General features: G+C 45.8%; 2 protein-coding genes across 2 annotated transcripts in view; both read right to left on the bottom strand.

The window, feature by feature from the left end:
* Positions 1–288: 288 nt before the first annotated feature.
* On the bottom strand, positions 289–2,560 carry LOC146180618 (uncharacterized). Its single transcript, XM_084577814.1, is given in 3 exon segments — positions 289–1,476; positions 1,564–1,657; positions 2,309–2,560. Coding segments are annotated over 3 exon segments (1,287 nt in total). The 5' UTR covers positions 2,462–2,560; the 3' UTR covers positions 289–436.
* Positions 2,561–4,415: 1,855 nt separating this feature from the next.
* Positions 4,416–19,018, bottom strand: part of LOC146180617 (putative rRNA-processing protein EBP2) — a 43,283-nt gene continuing 28,680 nt past the window's right edge. Inside the window, exons 7-8 of the mRNA XM_084576097.1 lie at positions 9,525–9,669; positions 4,416–5,851 (exon numbers count right to left, since the gene is read on the bottom strand). Of these exons, the coding sequence (XP_084432223.1) occupies positions 5,795–5,851; positions 9,525–9,669 (202 nt within the window). The 3' untranslated portion in view covers positions 4,416–5,794. The remainder of the gene's footprint in view (positions 5,852–9,524; positions 9,670–19,018) is intronic.

Below are 19,018 nucleotides of genomic sequence, written 5' to 3'. Positions count from 1 at the left end.
CCAATGCTTAGGTTATTAATGACCTCCACGGTGAGGTTTAGCACTGAAATTGCTTCCCTGTATTTCTCTTCATTCATGAAGCTAAGAGCCACAACTGGGTGGCGAGCTGTCATCAGATAGTACCACTTTGACATCAGTTCAAAAAACCACGCAGTTGTCCCAGCTTCAGGTGGTAGTAGCTGCTGCTCGATATAATACCGAATAGCTGCAGGTGACTCTAAATAATTGTACAGCTATTCCTACTTTCATTTTTGTAAAGTGCCCAGTGGACACATGCACATGGGTTAAATTAGGTGCAACTTGTAGCTGATCATTATCTAAGTTCAAAAGAGCCTCAACATGTTCTACTGTTATTTGTGTTGTCGGTAAGTTGAACCGTGAAACTATCTCGCTACTCAGGTGCATCGAATCTTTCCGAACAAAATGGCCCCTCACATTAGTCTGGCATAAAATGTAGTGTCTTGTTGCTTATGAAGGGATGCGGCACACTGGACACTGTAACGGCGTTGCGAGAGCTGCTTAAGTTCAGCAACCTCCACATCACGCGGTTGGAGCTTCCCATGTCAGAAGTGACACACCGCACACGAAGGCCAATGTCTGTGCAGAGCTTGATAAGGTGGAATACGAAGTCCTTGAGCATATCTCCACTGACGTAAGCACCTGTGTAACAAAAAGCAATTACTTGTTTCCAATGGGTATTTGTGCCACCCACCATGAAGACAAGCGCATGCTTGGCTGGCTGGTCAGATGAAGGCAATGTTATCATTCCAAGCAGAGTATCGTTGCCACGCTCAAGTTCTATCCCACTCCTGATTTCCATCTAATCAAGAAACAGTATGCAATCCTTCTAGATATCTTTCATTGAAGATATTTTTGTTTGCATTGCAGACAATATTTCATGTAGCACACCAGGCTTGAAAGACACATGCTGCAATCTTCTACATAGTGTGCACTGTGATGGCAGGGGGTAGCCTTGCTCTATGAGTAGGTCATAACCTGTACTTCCACAGGCGAACTTGAGTTGCTGTGCCTTTTTTACTGTGTCGGCACTCCACACGCGACATGTTCTATCCTGCTTTTCTAGAGCTGCCTTCTGGTCTTCATTCAGATATTTCAAGTTGGCAGTCAACACCTTTGTTTCCAGCTTGTCTGCTTGCCTCGTAGCAGTCCTCATGTTCTTTTTAGCAACAGACAGACTTTCTTTAAGCTGAGAGTTTTTCTTCTCCATGTCCCGGAGAGCTTTCCGCATTTCGCTTGTTGACAGTGAGTCAACATCTAGGATGTCACAATGCTCCTCCTGTTCCTCTTCTTCTGTGTCGTCGCTGATGCAGAGTTCACCTCTGTCGAGCTCTTTATCGTTAGGGGATGAAGGTCTGGGTGAGGCAGTATCTGTCAACTGAAATGATTCTGTACCTGACGTTGCAGAATCAGCTAAACTTCGTCGCCTCACAGGAGGTTTCCTGCGTTTCGGTTGCTCTGTATGAAGAAATACAGGCCATATTCAATATGCATAACACTTGTAATTGGAAGCAACAGGGTGACTCACAAGAAATCATTACTTACGTCTAAAATCGAAGAGAGTCGGAACTGCAGTAGACTTCAGCAGCCGCAGCCCGTCTTGTCTGGCATTTTCGTACTGGTCAGGCTCAAAGTGACGCTAAAAAATGTTAACACAGCAGCAATCTTAGAGACAAGTAGACCACACATGCAAGCACACAGAGTAAGCGGGACAGGCTCTTCTAAACTATCATGCAGAAGCACTTATATTCACGAAAGTGTCATATTGACACCAGCGAGCTGATCAGTGCTAACATTTCGGTTATTTACTGGAATGCTTAAACAACTTCGCATTATCGAACTTTCGGCTTATACCACCACGATTATTCATGTGGTGGTATAAATGCAGTGAAAGTGCATTGAGTCGCGACTAAGTAGAGCGACATAAGCATGCGCACCTGCGGCCGCAAACAAACAAGACAGAACAGTAAACAGAAAACTACCGAAGGCACCTAAGTCTCCTTACATAGGCTTTCCAACGCTCTACGACTATATAACATAGCGTAAACAGCTATTTAATTACAATTAATTAGCTGTAATTAATTGAAACCTCTAATCAGCCCAGCGTAATTATACTGGACATAAGCTATCCATCGATATAACACTTGCGGCTGTATACTAAATATAGGTTGCACAGCCACTGCGGACACGCCACGTATGAACAAGTAATGCTACGTGTTAAACGACGGCCGACCAACTTAGACAACTTCCCTATCAAACTCCGAGGCACAGGCAAGCTTCGATCACATACTTCGCATATCTTCAATGTGTCAGTCGCTTTCCACTTCTCCCGCTTCACTTGAGCCTCCCACTTCTTTCTTCTCTCAGGGTCTCGTGGAAACCGAAAAGTAAGCAGTCCTTTTTTCCATGAGCCGGTGCACAGTGGAGTGCAGCAGCCCATCATTCTCTTATCTTGTTCACCCAACAACGGGTGAACAATAAGAACAGTGTTACACTACAAGAGCGTGTCCGAAAATCTTTTCAATGTCGGTCGCTGTCGTTCGCACGAAAACGCCGCCTCACCAGCTCGTCGACCGCACGGGAGACACGTACGACGGGCAGCAACTTCAAACCAAAATGACGGCGTCTGGCGAATGGCAGCGTGGAGCGGTACAAAGGCTGTCATCACCCTAACGTTGGACGCAACCACCTGCAAAATGGTGACATGTGGATGGATGGAGTATAGGAGCGTCCCCTTTGAAACGGGGTGGTTGCAGTTGCTATCATGCCCATTCCCCCCCCCCATATCTCATTGATTTAGATAGGTTAACTATAGCATCATCCTATTTATTGAATTTTTGTTTCTACATTGCTAACATTATGTCACTTCTCTGCTTTTAAGCCACCAATCTTCCAGTCGTTTTTTGCTAGCTTCCACCGCAGATTAATTCACCCGACCACTGGTATCTCTAAACCCCAGGGGCTCAGGAAGAGTGACAGCGCCGGATGGATACCGTTAAATTCGAGTATAACATGGTCAATTGTTTCAGTGGAGTTACCATATGCTGCACATGCGTCTTCATTGTTAAATTTCTCCTTGTAGCTACGTGTTCTAAGGCACCCTGATCTAGCTTCAAAAAGTTGGGCACTGTCTCTTGAGTTATCAAAGAAAGCTTCCTTCCTGATCTGCATTTTCCACTTTCGGTATAATTCCACACTCTTTCTTTTCCATCAAATTTATCCATTTTTACCTTCTGTCTTTCACCTGTTGCTTAACGCTCTTCATTTCTTCGGCCTTGTGACCAGCATACTCACTGGTTAGTTTCCTAGTTCTTTTCCTCCATTGTGAGTCAACGCTTTTTAGGTATAGGCATTTAAATACTTTAGCTGCACATCAATTACTGTCCAATTTCCTCAGGCATTCCTCATATAATATTTGACTCTGAGCTTCCCCTACTATGTGTTCTTGAGAGCTACCGCCATCTGTCACATACACCTGTGATGAATATGAAATGCGCATGGCCCCCGCCCCGAGATCAGCTCCAGCTGCACCGATCGCAGAGGCCAAGAACTGCTCATGTCAACACTGCTTGGAGCCATGAGGGAGGGGTTGAAGACTGTGTTGGAGGAGGAGCCACGGCGTGGACAAAACAAACTGCCACGAGCACTTCCTCTTGCAAGGAAAAAAAAAAAAAAGACTCCGTGAGATACACGTACGTCGTGACGTGTAGGCTGTCACTCATGTGTCACGCGATTGCGCATCGAGAACCTGCAAAAACATTCTCCCAAACTCTATGCTCGCTGGCTTTGATATGCGACTGTCAAAGGCACGTGAGTAGTGGCGGCGTGGTCGCACGCCGTAGTTGCAGCTGTGTCCTCTCTGCTTTATTTTCCGTAAACTGCCGTCGAGCGTTGTCATTCTAATGCACGATGGGCAAACACATTATTAACTACACGACAGGCATTAAACTGAAAGTATTGGAGCTCGGAGTCAGAAGACTCGAGTGGCAATCGAATGGTAAATAAACGCCACATATTTACTCATTAGTCCGTTTTTACTTAAAAAAAAAAAAAGAAAGAAATGTATGTCACGTGTATGGGCCACACCCCGAAAATTAGCCCTCGAATCTGGAGAAAAAAGTGCGGCCTTTACACGTGTTTATACAGTATTAATTTATGCTGAAGAAATATCGTTTTTTTTTCCGGTGAGATAGAAGGCATCCGTCTACCGTTTAAAGTGACCTAGTGTTCATTTTGAATTTTTTTCTTGCATGTTGTTTTATGCACTTTTACTTAATGTACAGTTGGTCATATATATATACAGCTAAGCTTCTGGAAGAAAATGGTATTGTCGCGATGAAAATTAGCATTATGACAAAGCGCATATGTAAAATAAATCCACACATTAGACAAAAGAGTAACTGAAATATCATTCATTGCGATCAAATTTTTGGGTAAACCAAGTCACTTAAAAAGCAAATGTGCTTTTCTCGGCTTGTGTCTGAGAAGTGTCAGGTTGCAAGAAACTGGCAGGTTTTGGTCTTCGCGATTTCCTGGAAGCACTTGCGCTGTAAATGCTCTTGTCTTTCTTCCGCCCCTCGAAGTGCCTGTCTTGCTGAAGGTGCCCCTCCTCGGACGCTTGATATGTTTATGAGGGTCGGGAAGCACGGCTGCCATTCTTTCCTCATTCGTGAGACCATGAAAAATGCCTCAAAACCCTCCATCGCTGTGCTTAAACCGATTCCACTGTCCCATATCATTCCCCTGGATTGAATCCTGTTGTAATGTTCTCCCGTCTTAGAGAGCTTGCAGTGTGCATTAAAAAGGTACTGACCTTTTTCAGTTTAAACCAAACATTTTAAAATGCTTTCAGCGTACCTTTATCGGTGTTTTTAAGTTTAAACATAAAAATCCAACTCCTATTTATAGTGTATAACTACCAGAATATATACTTTTCCAAAAATCGACTTTTTTATGATTTTTCAGTTTTTAACGGTTGTGTCCCCACTTAAAGTCGCTTTTCCCTGGAGGCAGCAGTAGTTACCCTATCAAGAGAGGATGCCTGCATTGTGCAGCACAAGTGCCACACACACTGTGACAGCTGCAGACAGTGGGGAAAAGACACAGACTCAACGTCAAGAACTCAATATGGGCAAATGTATCACACCAGACTAAGCTCTCACCAGCAAGGTAAAGCTTTGTGAGCACGTATCCCATTAGCTTGTCTCGTCTAGCCTTGCGAGTATATTCCCTGCACTAATGTAGATGAACATTTGCTCATAACCCTATTGGCGAGTCAGATGACCTAGATCTTTTAGAGCATTTTCTTACTAACCACCATTATTGTTGTTGCAGCAATAAATGCCTCGCCGTGTCAGCATATTTTGTTCCATTCCTGTGTTCCCAAGCACACAGCCTGCCATGGTCGACATGCATTTGGCAGCGTTCGTAATCATCTTGTGGGGTCACTGGTTTTAACAGTCAGCTAAAGATAAGCGGAGAAAATGCACATATCTGCCTATTATAACCCCCATATGTGAGTGGTCCCAGGTATTGGTGTCTGAAATGTAAAGAAGCTATCATTTTTTAATTCTGCACCCACTTCAAACAATAAACAACCCCTGGGGGTTCAGTCCTAGGTTAAGAAGAGTGAAAGACGCAAGAAACTACCTCCTTCTGTTAATTAGCTGCATGACACCAATGGTAAACATGAAAATGTACAGTTTAATCTTTTCCCCATCGACTCGCAGCAGCCCCCATTTCATGGTCCAGTGCACATATAACAAGTAGGCCAGCATCATTTTCTCCTCTGCTTGCTCTTCATGTTTTGCCGCCTTGCCTTGCCGGGACGTTTCTGCAAAACAAGAGGAAGAACACAAAGCGTCCACTGAATGAAGCGGAAAGCGTAGCAAAAACTGCCTCGCAGTCATGGCCCCAAACCTGTCTGCCGAGAGTGATGTACCAGAAGCTAGACCCACATGCATGCACTACAAGTAGAAAAAAAGTTCTCAACGATACACCCACGACCAGAATGTAGGCGCACATTCCTGTTGTGAAGATAAGTTTTACTTGTCTGTTGTTTTGTCTTGGAGTGAAAGCTCTACTTCATGACCAGAGCTGCAAAAGCTAAGGAAGCTGTGAAGCCTCTGGCAAAGGGCACTGTCAATGACCGAAAATTCAGACCCCCGATTTTTCATACATGGTTGATTATTAGGAGTTTTTTGTGACATTGTAACGTGCTCCACAGAGCTAATGCGTAAAAGCACGTGAAATATTGAACACAGCTTAAGAATTTTGAACATATCTTGACTAATTGAACATTCTTCAGACGTCATTCGCATTTACCACGGCCCTGCTGCCAATAACCAAGCATCCATACAATATGAAATATATGATCAAGTAACTCAAAATTCAAGCTAGGAAAGAGCCTATTAGAAGCGGGGCACATATTCCCTGCGAATTCATTCAGCAAGCATGCGTGGATGCAAGCTCATACCCTTCTCGAACGTCATCCACAGTCACTAAAGGTTTGTGGAACTCTCCTGTGCCAAGCCATTTCTTTCTGAATACAAAAAATTCTTATTAATCCGGTCTTCCACGGACCAGGCAAAATTTTTGAATTATCAAATGACCCTAAAAAACTGCCAGAAACCATTTGCATCAGAGTAATTTAACGACTTCTAACACTGTGTGGAATGTTGAGGAAATGATCCAAAACCTTAAGCACCTTCCCGACCCTTTTTGCAGTGCTATGCTGCAGCACCGGTGCCCCACAGCAAACGGCCCCGCCGCATTTTCAGTATACTTCACCACGTGGCTTGCGAAGATTATGAAGTGAAACAACCTCAGAACGCAGCAGTTCAGTGAACCCACTCTGGCAGGTTCGCTTTCGAATTTAGATTTAAGCCGAAGTGTTCACCCGCTACCTGGCGATAGCAGTACTGCAACTGAAAGCTAGTTGCCACCCGTCGTCTGTATAAACACCGCACTACGAGCTAGGTGAGCTTCAGAATGGCCAAAAAATTGCTGGCCCCTTCCTCCACCATTGTTCTAAGTGAAAGTTCCTGCAGACCTATTATAACAATTGATTTTTTGGATGCTTCTGCGGTCGCTAGAGAGTTCAAAAAATAGGTCGTCGACTGTAGTTGACTATCATTGGTCGACGGCTGCAGTGAGGTCACTTACTTTCAAGTTACTTGACATTGTGTTTTCTTACCTTCATGTGTGCATGACATCAGCAGCAGCATCTTTAGCGGCAGTTGTCAGATTCTAAACTAGATAAACAGCCCGAAGAGCGACAGGCAAGATTGGTAGACATACGTAGCAGAGTGGCTTAATGTGAGCGAAAATCTGAAGAATGTTTGTCAATGGCTTCATCTGCCACTGCATACTCTGTACGTGAATTGTGACCATATGTCGTATTAGTGAATTATGATCAAGCTAGATCAAGCTAAACGAAGCCAAACAAAGTTCTTGCTCAACAAATTGGTTTAAGGGGGTACGCGGGCTTTGAAAGTCGAAAAATCGCGAAAAAGTCGGCTTTTCAAAAAGTACATATCTCGGCTGTATATGTTATAAACTACCTTTCCTATAATTATAAACGCCTAATTCATCGTGGAACTGCTTTAAATTAAATATACAACTGGGCGCGGCAGCCCCAGAGTCGCGAGCGAACGGCAAAAGTACCCAAACTTCGCGCGCGCGCATTTCTCTGCCGCTGAACCGAGCGCCGCCATCTTGGCCTTGTTTTGTTTGTGAATGCTTGCCCTTTTCCATGTTGCCTTCGCCGGCGGCGTCCGCGGCGTAGCAGAAGCATGGCTCGCTTGTGATTGGGGGCCTCACAGGGATTGTTGAGCTTCCCGCGTCTCGAATTCGGGCTGTGATTGGACAAAGCGAGCGCTCCGTGAGAACGCGGGGGATCGCGCGACTGCTATTGGCTGCTGCGCGCGCTGACGCGGTGGCCCCTCCCCGGCGCGTCGTCTGCTCCGGCTGCCTACTGAGCTGGCGTTCTTTGTGCGCTCGGTGAATCGCTTCACGTTTCACCATTTTGAGATCGCCGTGATCATCGCTCGTTACGAATTCTGGTGGCATGTTTTGAATGGTTATGTGCACTTTGTGGATTATTGCACGGTCGGCCACGATGCGCGCTAAGAAGTTCAAAACACTGCATACGTCGTCGTTCTGTGAATGTCGTCCGAATCGCGAAGTTAGCGAAAAGCGTTGCCAACGGGCGCAGAGACGCTTCTATTAGTGCTGCTTCTGCTACATCACTACTAGACCGACTGCGCTGCCACTTCCAACTGCGTATCTTTCGCGTCAACGTAAGGAGCCGGCGTTTGAAGCGTGCCTGCTGTACCGACCATATCAACCTCGGCGATCTCGGCCTCCCGTATCGCGTCTGTCATCGCAAGCGATAACGCGTCGTCAGCGTCGTCCGCTGTTCGTATGAAAATGCACTTTCTGAGGGAATCGGGGAGGTGGAGGCACAATGTGCTACAGTGAAAAACAAACTTTAGACTTGAAAATGCTGTTTTAACTTCAAGGGCCATTTTCTCAGAATGAATTTTTTTCATGGTATGGCTGCTTATTCCCGCAGTATTTCTGGAACCGCTAATCGGATTCCCACCTGGCTTTTTTTTATTGTGTGCCTGAATAAATTTCCGAGGGCAAGACAAGCTCATTTTTTCAAATTATTGAGTCTGGAATTTATAATAAACAATCAAAGTTAGGCTAATGCAAGTCCAATGAGTGGCACTAACATCAATGCACTGCTAAAATTTTTCGGCAGGGAAATTAAAAAAAAGGGCTCTGTCTTGCCCTGTGGTACCTATTCAGGAACCTTCATAATGAATTTCATAGTGCCAACACATTTTGCAAGTTCACCAGGCATGGAACAAGGAACCCATGTGAACCATTCTGATATACTTCTCTAACTTGAGTACCAATGTGCGCAGCTCCATGAAACTTTGCAGTTATTCAAATGGCTGTGCCATGAGTCTACCCTGAAAATTTCATTCAATTATCTCAAGAAACAACAAATTTGGTATTCAAAGGTAGCCTCCCCCCTTAAGACCCTTACAACCAGAGTCGTAAAACACTGCTTCCATAACTACCACAGAAATGGTAGCAAGAAACATTAGCAACATAACAGGTAGCATCCGTAAATGGCAACCAACTGGTCGTTCATGCTTCTAAGGCTGTAAATACCCATCCACAACAATAAGAACTACACTAAAGTGAACATGCTCCCTTGTTGACCTTGAAGGATAAGTAGAAAAACATATCGTGGTTTTTAAATTATGGTTTAAAAAAATTAATCGAAATGCACAAAAGCCGTGCAATGAAATGTGTGGTATAGGTAAACCGAACCATAAAGAACTCTGATTACACTAAAGCTATATGCACAGCTGCAGCCACTTTCAATTTAGCACATACAAAGAAAAGTGAGAAGGTCCCCATGTGAGGCAATCCTCATCATGTCTCTCTGACAAGTGATAAAGCTGTTCAGAAAGGGAGGAGAGAAATACCTTGCTGGCACCAGGCGCCGTGTTGTGCTTCTTCCGACTGAAGCCCTCCACATCGGCAGAGCTGCTCGCTGTGTTGAACTTGGAGCGCTTGCGTGGCCCACCGTAGCCATACTTTTTGTCCTTGTACTGCCGCTTCAGCTGCGATCTGGCAGGGTGAAAGAGAAGGGGAAAAAAAAGAAGTTGACCAGAGATTCACCACTGCAGCAGCGCAGTTCTCAGTAGGAAATTGAGCGGTGCATGACACCGACGCCTGTCGGGGCTATAAGTAACGCTGAGTGCAGGATAAAAAAAAACTGTGATTGCAGTATCTTCAGAAACATGCTCTTCCACTCTATGTGTCCTGTTGAGAACGATTCCACACTTGCTATTGTATGCATGTGAGAAGTGAATGGCTGATTTGGCAGTATGCATTTCAGGTTTGACAACAATTATTTTCCCAATTGCTTACAGTGCTGATCATACTAGGACACAGGATACCGAAGCTAGCCTGTTCAAATTACCCTATGCCCAACCAATAGCATTTGCATTAGCAATCACCCAAGCCAAGGCCTTACATGGGCGTTCGCCACGGCACTGCACCAACAATTTGAGCTATCCGGATTTCTGAATTAACGGGGGTCGAGTGAATGAGCCTTTACTGCATGTCACTGTAGCACGTCCTAGTATGATCGGCACTGTAAGCAAACAAAGCCTCAGTTCTTCATGCCACCTATTCTAAACCCTGCGTGTACTCAGAAAAAGAAAAGCATGTCCTTCTTTCACGTTAATGCACAATCATTGCGTAACAAAGGTGACGAGTTTGAATCATTCCTTTCTGCACTTAATTTTCGTTTCAACATAGTGATGGTGACTGAAACATGGTATCAAAGCAGTGACGAAGCCTTAGAATTGCCAAACTATAACACGTATGTACAAAATCACGTTGATAGACGAGGTGGGGGCGTTATGATAGCGATAGACAGAAATATCAAATGCAGCGGTCTTACCGATTTCACTGTAACTAATGATGACTATGAAATACTCTCTTTGCAAAGTGGTAAAAACATCTTTTCTGTATTGTACCGCCCTCCAAAAAGCAACTTCTTGAATTTTGCCTGCTTCCTTGACGAATACCTCCAATGGATCACAGAGAACAATCTTAACGCTTTCTTGGGAGGCGATATAAATATAGATTTTCTTTCACATTCAGCTAATAAAGTAGAGGTAGAGTCAATGCTGCAGTGCAACGGCTTTAATAACGTCATAAATGTCCCTACGCGATTACAAGCAGCGACAGCAATAGATGTGTTTTTTACTAACTCCTCAGCTGATGGTCTGACTTCTGGAGTAATAAATGGCCACATAAGTGACCATCTTCCAATATACATGCTTATTGAGAGTGTCTCCTGTCCTAAAAATCATATGTTCCCATTTACTACCTCTCGACGAATTAATCATGACACAATGGATCATTTTAGGGCAGTATTATTAAACGTTAACTGGAATATTATGCGAAACAAAGAGGACCCAGAAGAGGCTTACAATACTTTTATTACCATATTTAAATCTATTTACGAACAATGTTTTCCTCTTGCAACATCCAAAAAACCCCGCAGAGCTCACAAACCATGGATAACCGCTGAATGCCTCAAGATGATAAAAACAAAAACAGACCTGTACAATCGCTTTATCCTAACCAGGTCATCGGACGATCTTGTACAATTCAAAGCATACCGGAACAAAGTTACGTCTTTTCTTCGTCAGGCGAAAAAAGAATACATGGCAAAACTATTCAACCAAGATTTATTAAAAAGGAGCGATCTCGTGTGGCAAAACATAAATCGAGTTTTAAATCGAGTTACAACTGCTACTAGTGCACTTGAAATGTTGGTGAACAATGAAAGAGTGAGTGGGAAACAACTAGCCGATGAGTTCAATAATTACTTTCTCAGGCAGTTTCCGGGAATAACAGTTCTAGTAACGAGATGTGCATTGACTCGCGGGTTGTTTCCAGTCCATTCTTGTCTCCAACCAGTGCTAACGAAATTGAAAATTGTATCCTGGCTTTACGAAACAGCAAGTCGCCTGATATCGACGACCTCAAAACTTGCCCAGTCAAACATGTAGCTGATGTAACCAGTCCAGTGTTGGAATATACTGTCACGGACAACAGGGCTAGACTTGACTAAAACGCCGGGACGAAGCTGTACCAGCAGGCGAAGTTCGGCACACAGCACGCGAGAGTCAACTTCAGTGTCCTCTTCTTTCAGGCGCAGCAAGAACATGGGGACACCAGGTGGCATTACTCCCCCTCTTAAAAACGAAATAAGGGACGGAGTGCGAGCGATGGCCTATGTAAGCGAAACGAAAGACCAGCACATTGACAGCATAGATAACGGAGGCGGGGTAAGGTGCCCTACGCGACAACGAAACAAGCGCATAGCGCACTACCGCGTGAAATAGGGCTTCATGCGGACAATGTGCACGACCTCGGAGCGTGGTTGCCGACGCGAGGGCTGCACAGTACCCACTGGACGAACTTCGTAAGTCACTTCCGTGACTCGGCGCAGAACTTCGTAAGGTCCGAAGTAACGGGAAATCAGTTTATCACACAAGCCGGGCCGACGCAATATTTTTAACTGCTGTATTGATCATGCAGTTTGCCAGAGTCACAGTCATTCACAAAGATGGAGACCGGAATAATCTGTCAAATTATCGTCCCATATCTATTTTACCTGTTTTCTCAGTGTTTTGAAAAGATCTTGTTCACACAAATATTACGTTTCTGTGACAAATACAACATAATAACGCCGAGTCAGCATGGTTTCAGAAAGAATTTTTCAACAGAAACTGCATTGCTAACACAAAAAGAGTTAATTTTAGAGTCTTTTGAGCACAAACTTTCAACTCTTGGCATATTCGTTGATTTTTCAAAAGCATTTGATCGCATCAATCACAAAATAATGTTGGCCAAACTCGAACATTATGGTTTCCGCGGACAGTTTCTTCATATATTACAGTCCTATTTAAGTTCTCGATCACAACAAGTAAAAATAAACAATGACTTATCAGATGTCAAGCACGTGGTTTCTGGTGTTCCGCAAGGTAGTATCTTGGGACCGTTGCTGTTTCTTCTTTACATCAATGACGTTGTCCGTATCAGTAATCTACCAACTTTTGTGATTTATGCTGACGACACCAGTTTATTTTTCAAAGCTGCCCAATTGGTAGATCTTGAGAACCAAGCCTCAAAATGCCTACAGTCGCTTCTAGAATGGTCTCAAAATAATCTTTTAAACATAAACACCGAAAAAACCAAAGCTGTGCTGTTCAGGCCTCGAAACAAGTTGACAAATATGCCACCACTCTGTTTAAAGATCGGTGCGTCATGCATCCAAACGGTCTCGGCGGTAAAAAGCTTGGGTGTTATTTTCAACGAAAATTTGAGTTGGAATGATCATGTTGATATGGTGATGAACAAGCTGTCAAAAGTTGTCGGTATCTTGCGTCGATTGAAATATTTTATGCCAAAGCGTATTAAAGAAATATTGTATAATGCTTTGTTTTCTTCTGTTGTTAAGTATTGCTTTTTGGTGTGGGGTACAACGACGTTTACTGATATTAACCGCTTATACCTCCTTCAAAAGAAAGCCGTTCGAAATGTTATGAATGCTCCCTGACTTGGACACACTGAACCAATTTTCAATTAACTTCGAATTATCCGCTTGCCACAATTACAGTTGAATCCCGCTATAACGAAATTCACGGTGCACGAAAAAAAATTCGTTCTCGCAGAACTTCGTTATCGCAAAAATTTGACGTGAAACGCAGAAAGAATTGCCCAAGCAGCAGCAAAGGCGTTTAATGCCAAAAATCTGTAAGCTTGGTTTGCTTACGCTTCACGGCGAGCAACGCCGTCACGCGATTTTCGCACTCGGTCAGCAAACCCATTGCAACATCGTCGTCTCGGACAGCAACGAAATTCCTGATGACATCAAAAGCGTCCATCACCTGTACGGCGGTTGCCGCAGCCGGCGCTTCCTGTACGTCGTCGTCTTCTTCATCGGAAGAGTCCTTATCATTCCGGGCAGCTTTTATGATCTGCTCATCACTCACATCTTCGTGAACAACAACACAAGCGTCAGCGCCGATGTATTCGTCGAGCTTGAGATTAGGCGGCACGGTTCCTATTTCTCCCAGCGTTTTCCAGGCGGCCGCGATCCCCGGAGCCGGTGACGCCTCTTCGTCGTCGTCTGTAACGCCTGGTGTTAGGCCAGCAGAGTGTACGGGTCGACCTTCGGCAAATCCGGCGTGCCTGAAACAGTTCACAATTACTGAGCGCCCCAGTGTGCTCCAGGCAGCAGACATAATCTGTAGTGCCACGTACAAGTCCACCTTCGTGTCTCGGCCGGTTTCAGTGTTAAAAAGCAGCCGCTGAATTAACCTCCCGCGGTAAGCGCGCTTCAGGCTAAGAATCACGCCCTGATCGAGGGGCTGTAAGACAGACGTGCAATTGGGAGGGAAAAACCTCAGCTCCGTGTTAGTGAGCTTGACTTCGTCGGAGTGATGCGCTGAACAATTGTCCAAAAGCAAGCAAACTTTACGGCCCTGCCGCTTCATGTCGCGGTCGAATGCCATCATCCACTCGGTGAAAATAGCGCGGGTCATCCATGACTTGTTGTTCGCCTTGTACTGCACAGGTAGGCTACGAGTTCCCTTAAAACAGCGCGGCTTGGCACTTTTGCCTATGACTAACGGCGGACGCTTGTCCGAGCCATCCATGTTTGTGCAAAGCAGCACTGTGATGCGTTTTTTGCTGTGTTTGCCGCCGTGACAGCGCTGCCCCTTGAAGTCGAGCGTCCTAGCCGGCAACATCTCGTAGAATAGCCCGGTCTCGTCGGCGTTGTAAATGTCTGCAGGCGCGAAGTTGCTTAAAATTCCGGCCATGTTACTCGCCTTCCAAGCAGCTGCTCCGTCCACGTCTGCTGACATTGACTCGCCGCACAACACTTTTCCAACGATGTTATGGCGGGCCTTGAAACGGTTTAGCCAGCCAATGCTGGCTTTAAAATCATCAATGCCAAGTAGGCATGCATAGTTCAAGGCTTTCTGCTGGACGATGCTTCCGGACAGGGGGACGTTGCTGGCTCATGCTTCCACAAACCACGCATGCACTGCTTTGTCCAACTCTTCATGGAGGGGCCGCGTCACCTTTTTGTGCTTCGAGGATGTGCCTGAAGCAAGTGCCATTCTCACGCTGTCCTTATTGCCTAGAATCGTTGACAGCGAACTTGCAGGAATTCCGAAGTCTTCAGCAATTGCCGCTTTCTTCCTTCCGCTTTCTGCTTGGGCGATTATTTGAGCTTTTTGCTCAAGGGAAAGAGTTTTGCGTTTTTTCACTTGCGTTGCCATCGTGTCCTGCGGATGAAAACTCGTCGTTGTCGAAGAGAAAGGCAGCGAGTGAACAACGCGACCACGACATAAAGCCAAAATGGCGAAACTGCAATCACGTGATTTCATGCTTAATGTGGCTTTGGATTTGACTTGGACTTCTCGCCAATAAAACTAGTTTCGGTTTCGATTTTGAACGCGAAAATTTCGTTGAAGCGGAAACGCTCTGCAAAAATGGTTCGTTGTGCAGAGAAATTTAGGCCATTAATTCTTATAGGATACTCGCGGGGAATAAAAACTTATTCGTTGTCGCGGAAATTTCGTTGTGGCGGGATTCAACTGTATACGAAACTTTACTCTTGCGGCGGTATGAAATCGGTGTTCACAATAACAACTGCCTGGTAATAAAACTGTCAGGATTGCAACGCAAAGAGTCAATATACACTACACGAACGACACCCAAATGGCTTGTACCTAAGATCCGAACAAATTATGGTTACCAAATACTGAGCTACACTCTCCCGCATCAATTAAATAAACAGTATGAACGAATGTATAGATAATGAAAAATTGATTGTTTTATGTTTGTTCTTGTTTCTAAAAGTGATATTATGCTATTTACCACTGCAATGCTTCTGTAGGGTGCGTCGGCCTCGTCAAGCCTTTCTACTGGCTTTTTGCCGGCGCACCCAACATCCTCAAGATGTTAAATAAACATTATTGTATTGTATTGTATTGTATTGTACCCTAACTTGAATAGTTCCTGAATAGTTAGAACTGCGCAAACTGCACTGATCAGAGTCTTTTCATCCTTAGTAACATAGTGAAGTGAACCAGAACAATACAGACCGAAACCAGACAGAGGCACTGCAAATGTGGGAGTAGAACTGTCAGCATGTTGAGTTACAGATGAAGAATTTATTACAGTAAAACCTCAATAATTCGAACTCGGTTAATTCAAACTGACGCTCGGGTCCCGGCATGGCCCTATATATTTCAATAGGAGAAAACGCCCGATAATTCAAACATGCCAGTATCCACAACGGTTAATTCGAACTAGGAGCCCGTGGCTCACACAGCTCCTCGCAGACAGAAGTCGGCCCATACCGTGTACAATGCGCAGAAAGAATACTAAAGACGCAAAAACAAAATCTTTCAAATCTGCCCGCGCGCGCGAGACGAGGTGCGCACTCGACAGTCACAGCGAGCATTCCGGTGCATGCCGTAGCAGGTTTTTGCTGCCGGGTACCGCCAGGCTCTATCACACCAACGGTCCGGCGCAAGCCGTTGCATGTTTTGGCTGCACCGCGGTTGCTGGGTGTGCTTTTGACAAGCCTTTTTTCTTTTTATCCTGCGGTTACGTTGTGTGCACAACGCAGTTGTCGGTTTCATGCATTTGTTCGTGCCGCGGTGGTCCAAGTTGTACCGTTTTCGTTGCCTCACCGCTTTGCCAGCGACGACTCATCGATTGTGACAGCCATGGCAAACCGCGGTAAGTACACGGCAAAGGACCTCAAGATGAAATAGGAGATTTTGAGTGAGGTAGAACGTGGTGTCCTATCCAAGACGGATACAGTGAAAGCTCGTTAATTCGAACCTCGATAATTCGAATTTTCGGATAATTCGAACTACACTACTTGGCCCGGCCAAGCTCCATAGAGATCTGTGTATAAAAAAGCCCGTTAATTCGAACGCGAGTCGGTTCCGCTACGGATAATTCGAACTACGCTCCGCCGCGTCTAGGCGGCTTGGCCCACATCACACGGCAAAAAAAAAAGTAAAGAAACATCTCCGCGATTGGTAGGTATAATTAGAGGCTGCGCACGTCCAAAACGGGGACAGAAGATGGAACCAGGTAAAACTATGGAAGAGTGGGTAAAACTTAAATGGCACCATGACTGGCGTGGCGGCCGGCCGGCAGCGTTGGAGGGAGGGGACGGCGGCCGCGGCAATGTCAGTGCATGGCCGCGCAGCGGCGGCTGCCTGCTCTCTCTTCTGCTCAACCTCCGTAGCTCGCAACTAAATACTCGTTAATTCCAACCCTGTTAATTTGGAAATAGGGATGATACTGTCGGCGCGGTTCCAGCCAACGCCCATAAAAGGCTCTATGATCTCGGACAGGGCACTATGGGTTAAACTTTTTTTTTTTTTTGCGATAGCCATCTATCCTTCCACCCATCAGTCGTCGGAAGCACGCGAGTCAGCCGCGATCTTCGTTCCGACGGCGCCGCCCGCCCCAGCATGAGCAAACGTACTGAAAAGGAGGCTTGCACGACCCCACAAGCGCTGGCACTTTGCCAAGCTCGCTTTCCTCCCCCCTGCCGGAGCTAAAGTCAAAAGATAAACACGCCATTATCGCTGCGCAGCATCTTGGCACACTGCCAAGAAATGTGTTGTGGACCATGACAGCGCGAAACGGAGGGACGCGGCAACGACTGACGCATTTATTATTATTATATTTTTTTTTTTTTCAGATTCGTAGGCACCAGAACGGGGCTGGGTGGGTTCATTATGCCAGCGAGTTGCAGCGAGTTCGTTATGCGACTAAATACGGTACATTTACCGTAATACAAATGGTTTTGGTCAGTTTGTTCGAGGCCATTCGATAATTCGAACATCGGATAATTCGAACTTTTTTTCCGGTCCCGTGAAGTTCGAATTAACGAGCTTTTACTGTATAGCCAAAAAGTACGACATCAAGAAGAGCACGCTGTCAACATATCTCAGGAACAAGGAATCGATCAGTGCTGCATTTCGTAAAGACGTTATGGAGCCCTCTCGCAAAAGGCTATGGACGTCGGCCCATCCCGAAGTGGAGAGTGCCGTAATGGCATGGATAAAAGAAGTTCGCAGCCGGAACATTCCATTAAGCGGGCCCATAATTGCTGCGAAGGCTGCAGTCTTTGCCAGCCAAATGGGGATCAGCGAGTTCGGCGCGTCGGAAGGCTGGCTGTCGCGTTTCACGGCGCGTCACGGGCTGACATTTAGAAACGCTTGCGGGGAGTCAGCTGAAGTCGACAAGGAAACGTGTGAACAGTGGGTCTCCAGTGAACTGAAGGAACTCAGCGCGCTCAGCGATGTATTTAATGCTGACGAGACAGCGCTGTATTTCAAATTGCTCCCCAACAAGACCGTCACTTACAAAGGCGACACTTGTGCTGGCGGAAAGAGAAGCAAAGAAAGAATCACCGTCATGATGTGCGCAAATGCGACGGGCACGGAACGATGCCGCTTGCTGGTAATCGGCAAGGCAGAGAAGCCTCACTGTTTTAAAGGCATCAAGATGCTTCCTGTTGATTACACCGCAAACAAAAAGTCGTGAATGACACGGGAAATTTTCACCGACTGGCTGCGCAAGCTAGACAGGAAATTCGCTGCACAGAACAGGAATGTTCTCATGTTCGTGGACAACTGTACAGCTCATTGTGACGTGAGTGGACTGACAGCAATCCGCTTGGCATTTTTGCCTAAAAACACGACTTCTGTGCTCCAACCTATGGATCTTGGAGTTATTCAGAACTTAAAAACGCTTTACAGGCGCCACCTCCTAGACAGACTTCTTCTTTGTTTGGACAATGGCAAGTCGTACGACATCGATTTGCTTGGAGCTGTCCACATGCTGGCATCATCGTGGAATACCGTCAAGCCGGAAACTATCAAAAATTGTTTCCGCAAGTGTGGCTTCGGTGACGCCCCAGAAGCATGCAGCGCGGAGGTAGCGGAGGCTTCGTCTGATGATGACTCCGTCGTGCTCGACCGTGGCTACGCCGCTTTGTCGGAAGGTGTCGCCTTTGAAGCCTACGTTGACGTTGACAACGGTGTGGAGACGTCTGGGCCCTTGAGTGATGAGGATATAATCGCGGCTGCATGTGCTCCACAGGGCTCACGGGTGGCGAACACGGCTGAAAGCGATGAAGAGTCCAACGACGGCAACGATCCAGTGCCACCCCCTAGTGCATGTGAAGTAGCGTCGGCGCTCGATCTCGCTGCACGATACTTCTCCGCCGATAAGAATTCGGATCCTGCGCTGGAACTCTTGGGCAAGCTGCAGTCGATGCTTGTGGAGTCGCGGCACAAGAAACGCAAGCAAACGCACATTACCGATTATTTTTCCGTGCAAATAA

This window comes from Amblyomma maculatum, chromosome 8 (assembly GCF_055883805.1).
Source record: "Amblyomma maculatum isolate TAMU_Amacu chromosome 8, ASM5588380v1, whole genome shotgun sequence".
NCBI classification, from domain to species: Eukaryota; Metazoa; Arthropoda; class Arachnida; order Ixodida; family Ixodidae; genus Amblyomma; species Amblyomma maculatum.
Note: the sequence above shows the minus strand (reverse complement) of the source record. Positions and strands in the feature narration are given on the sequence as shown.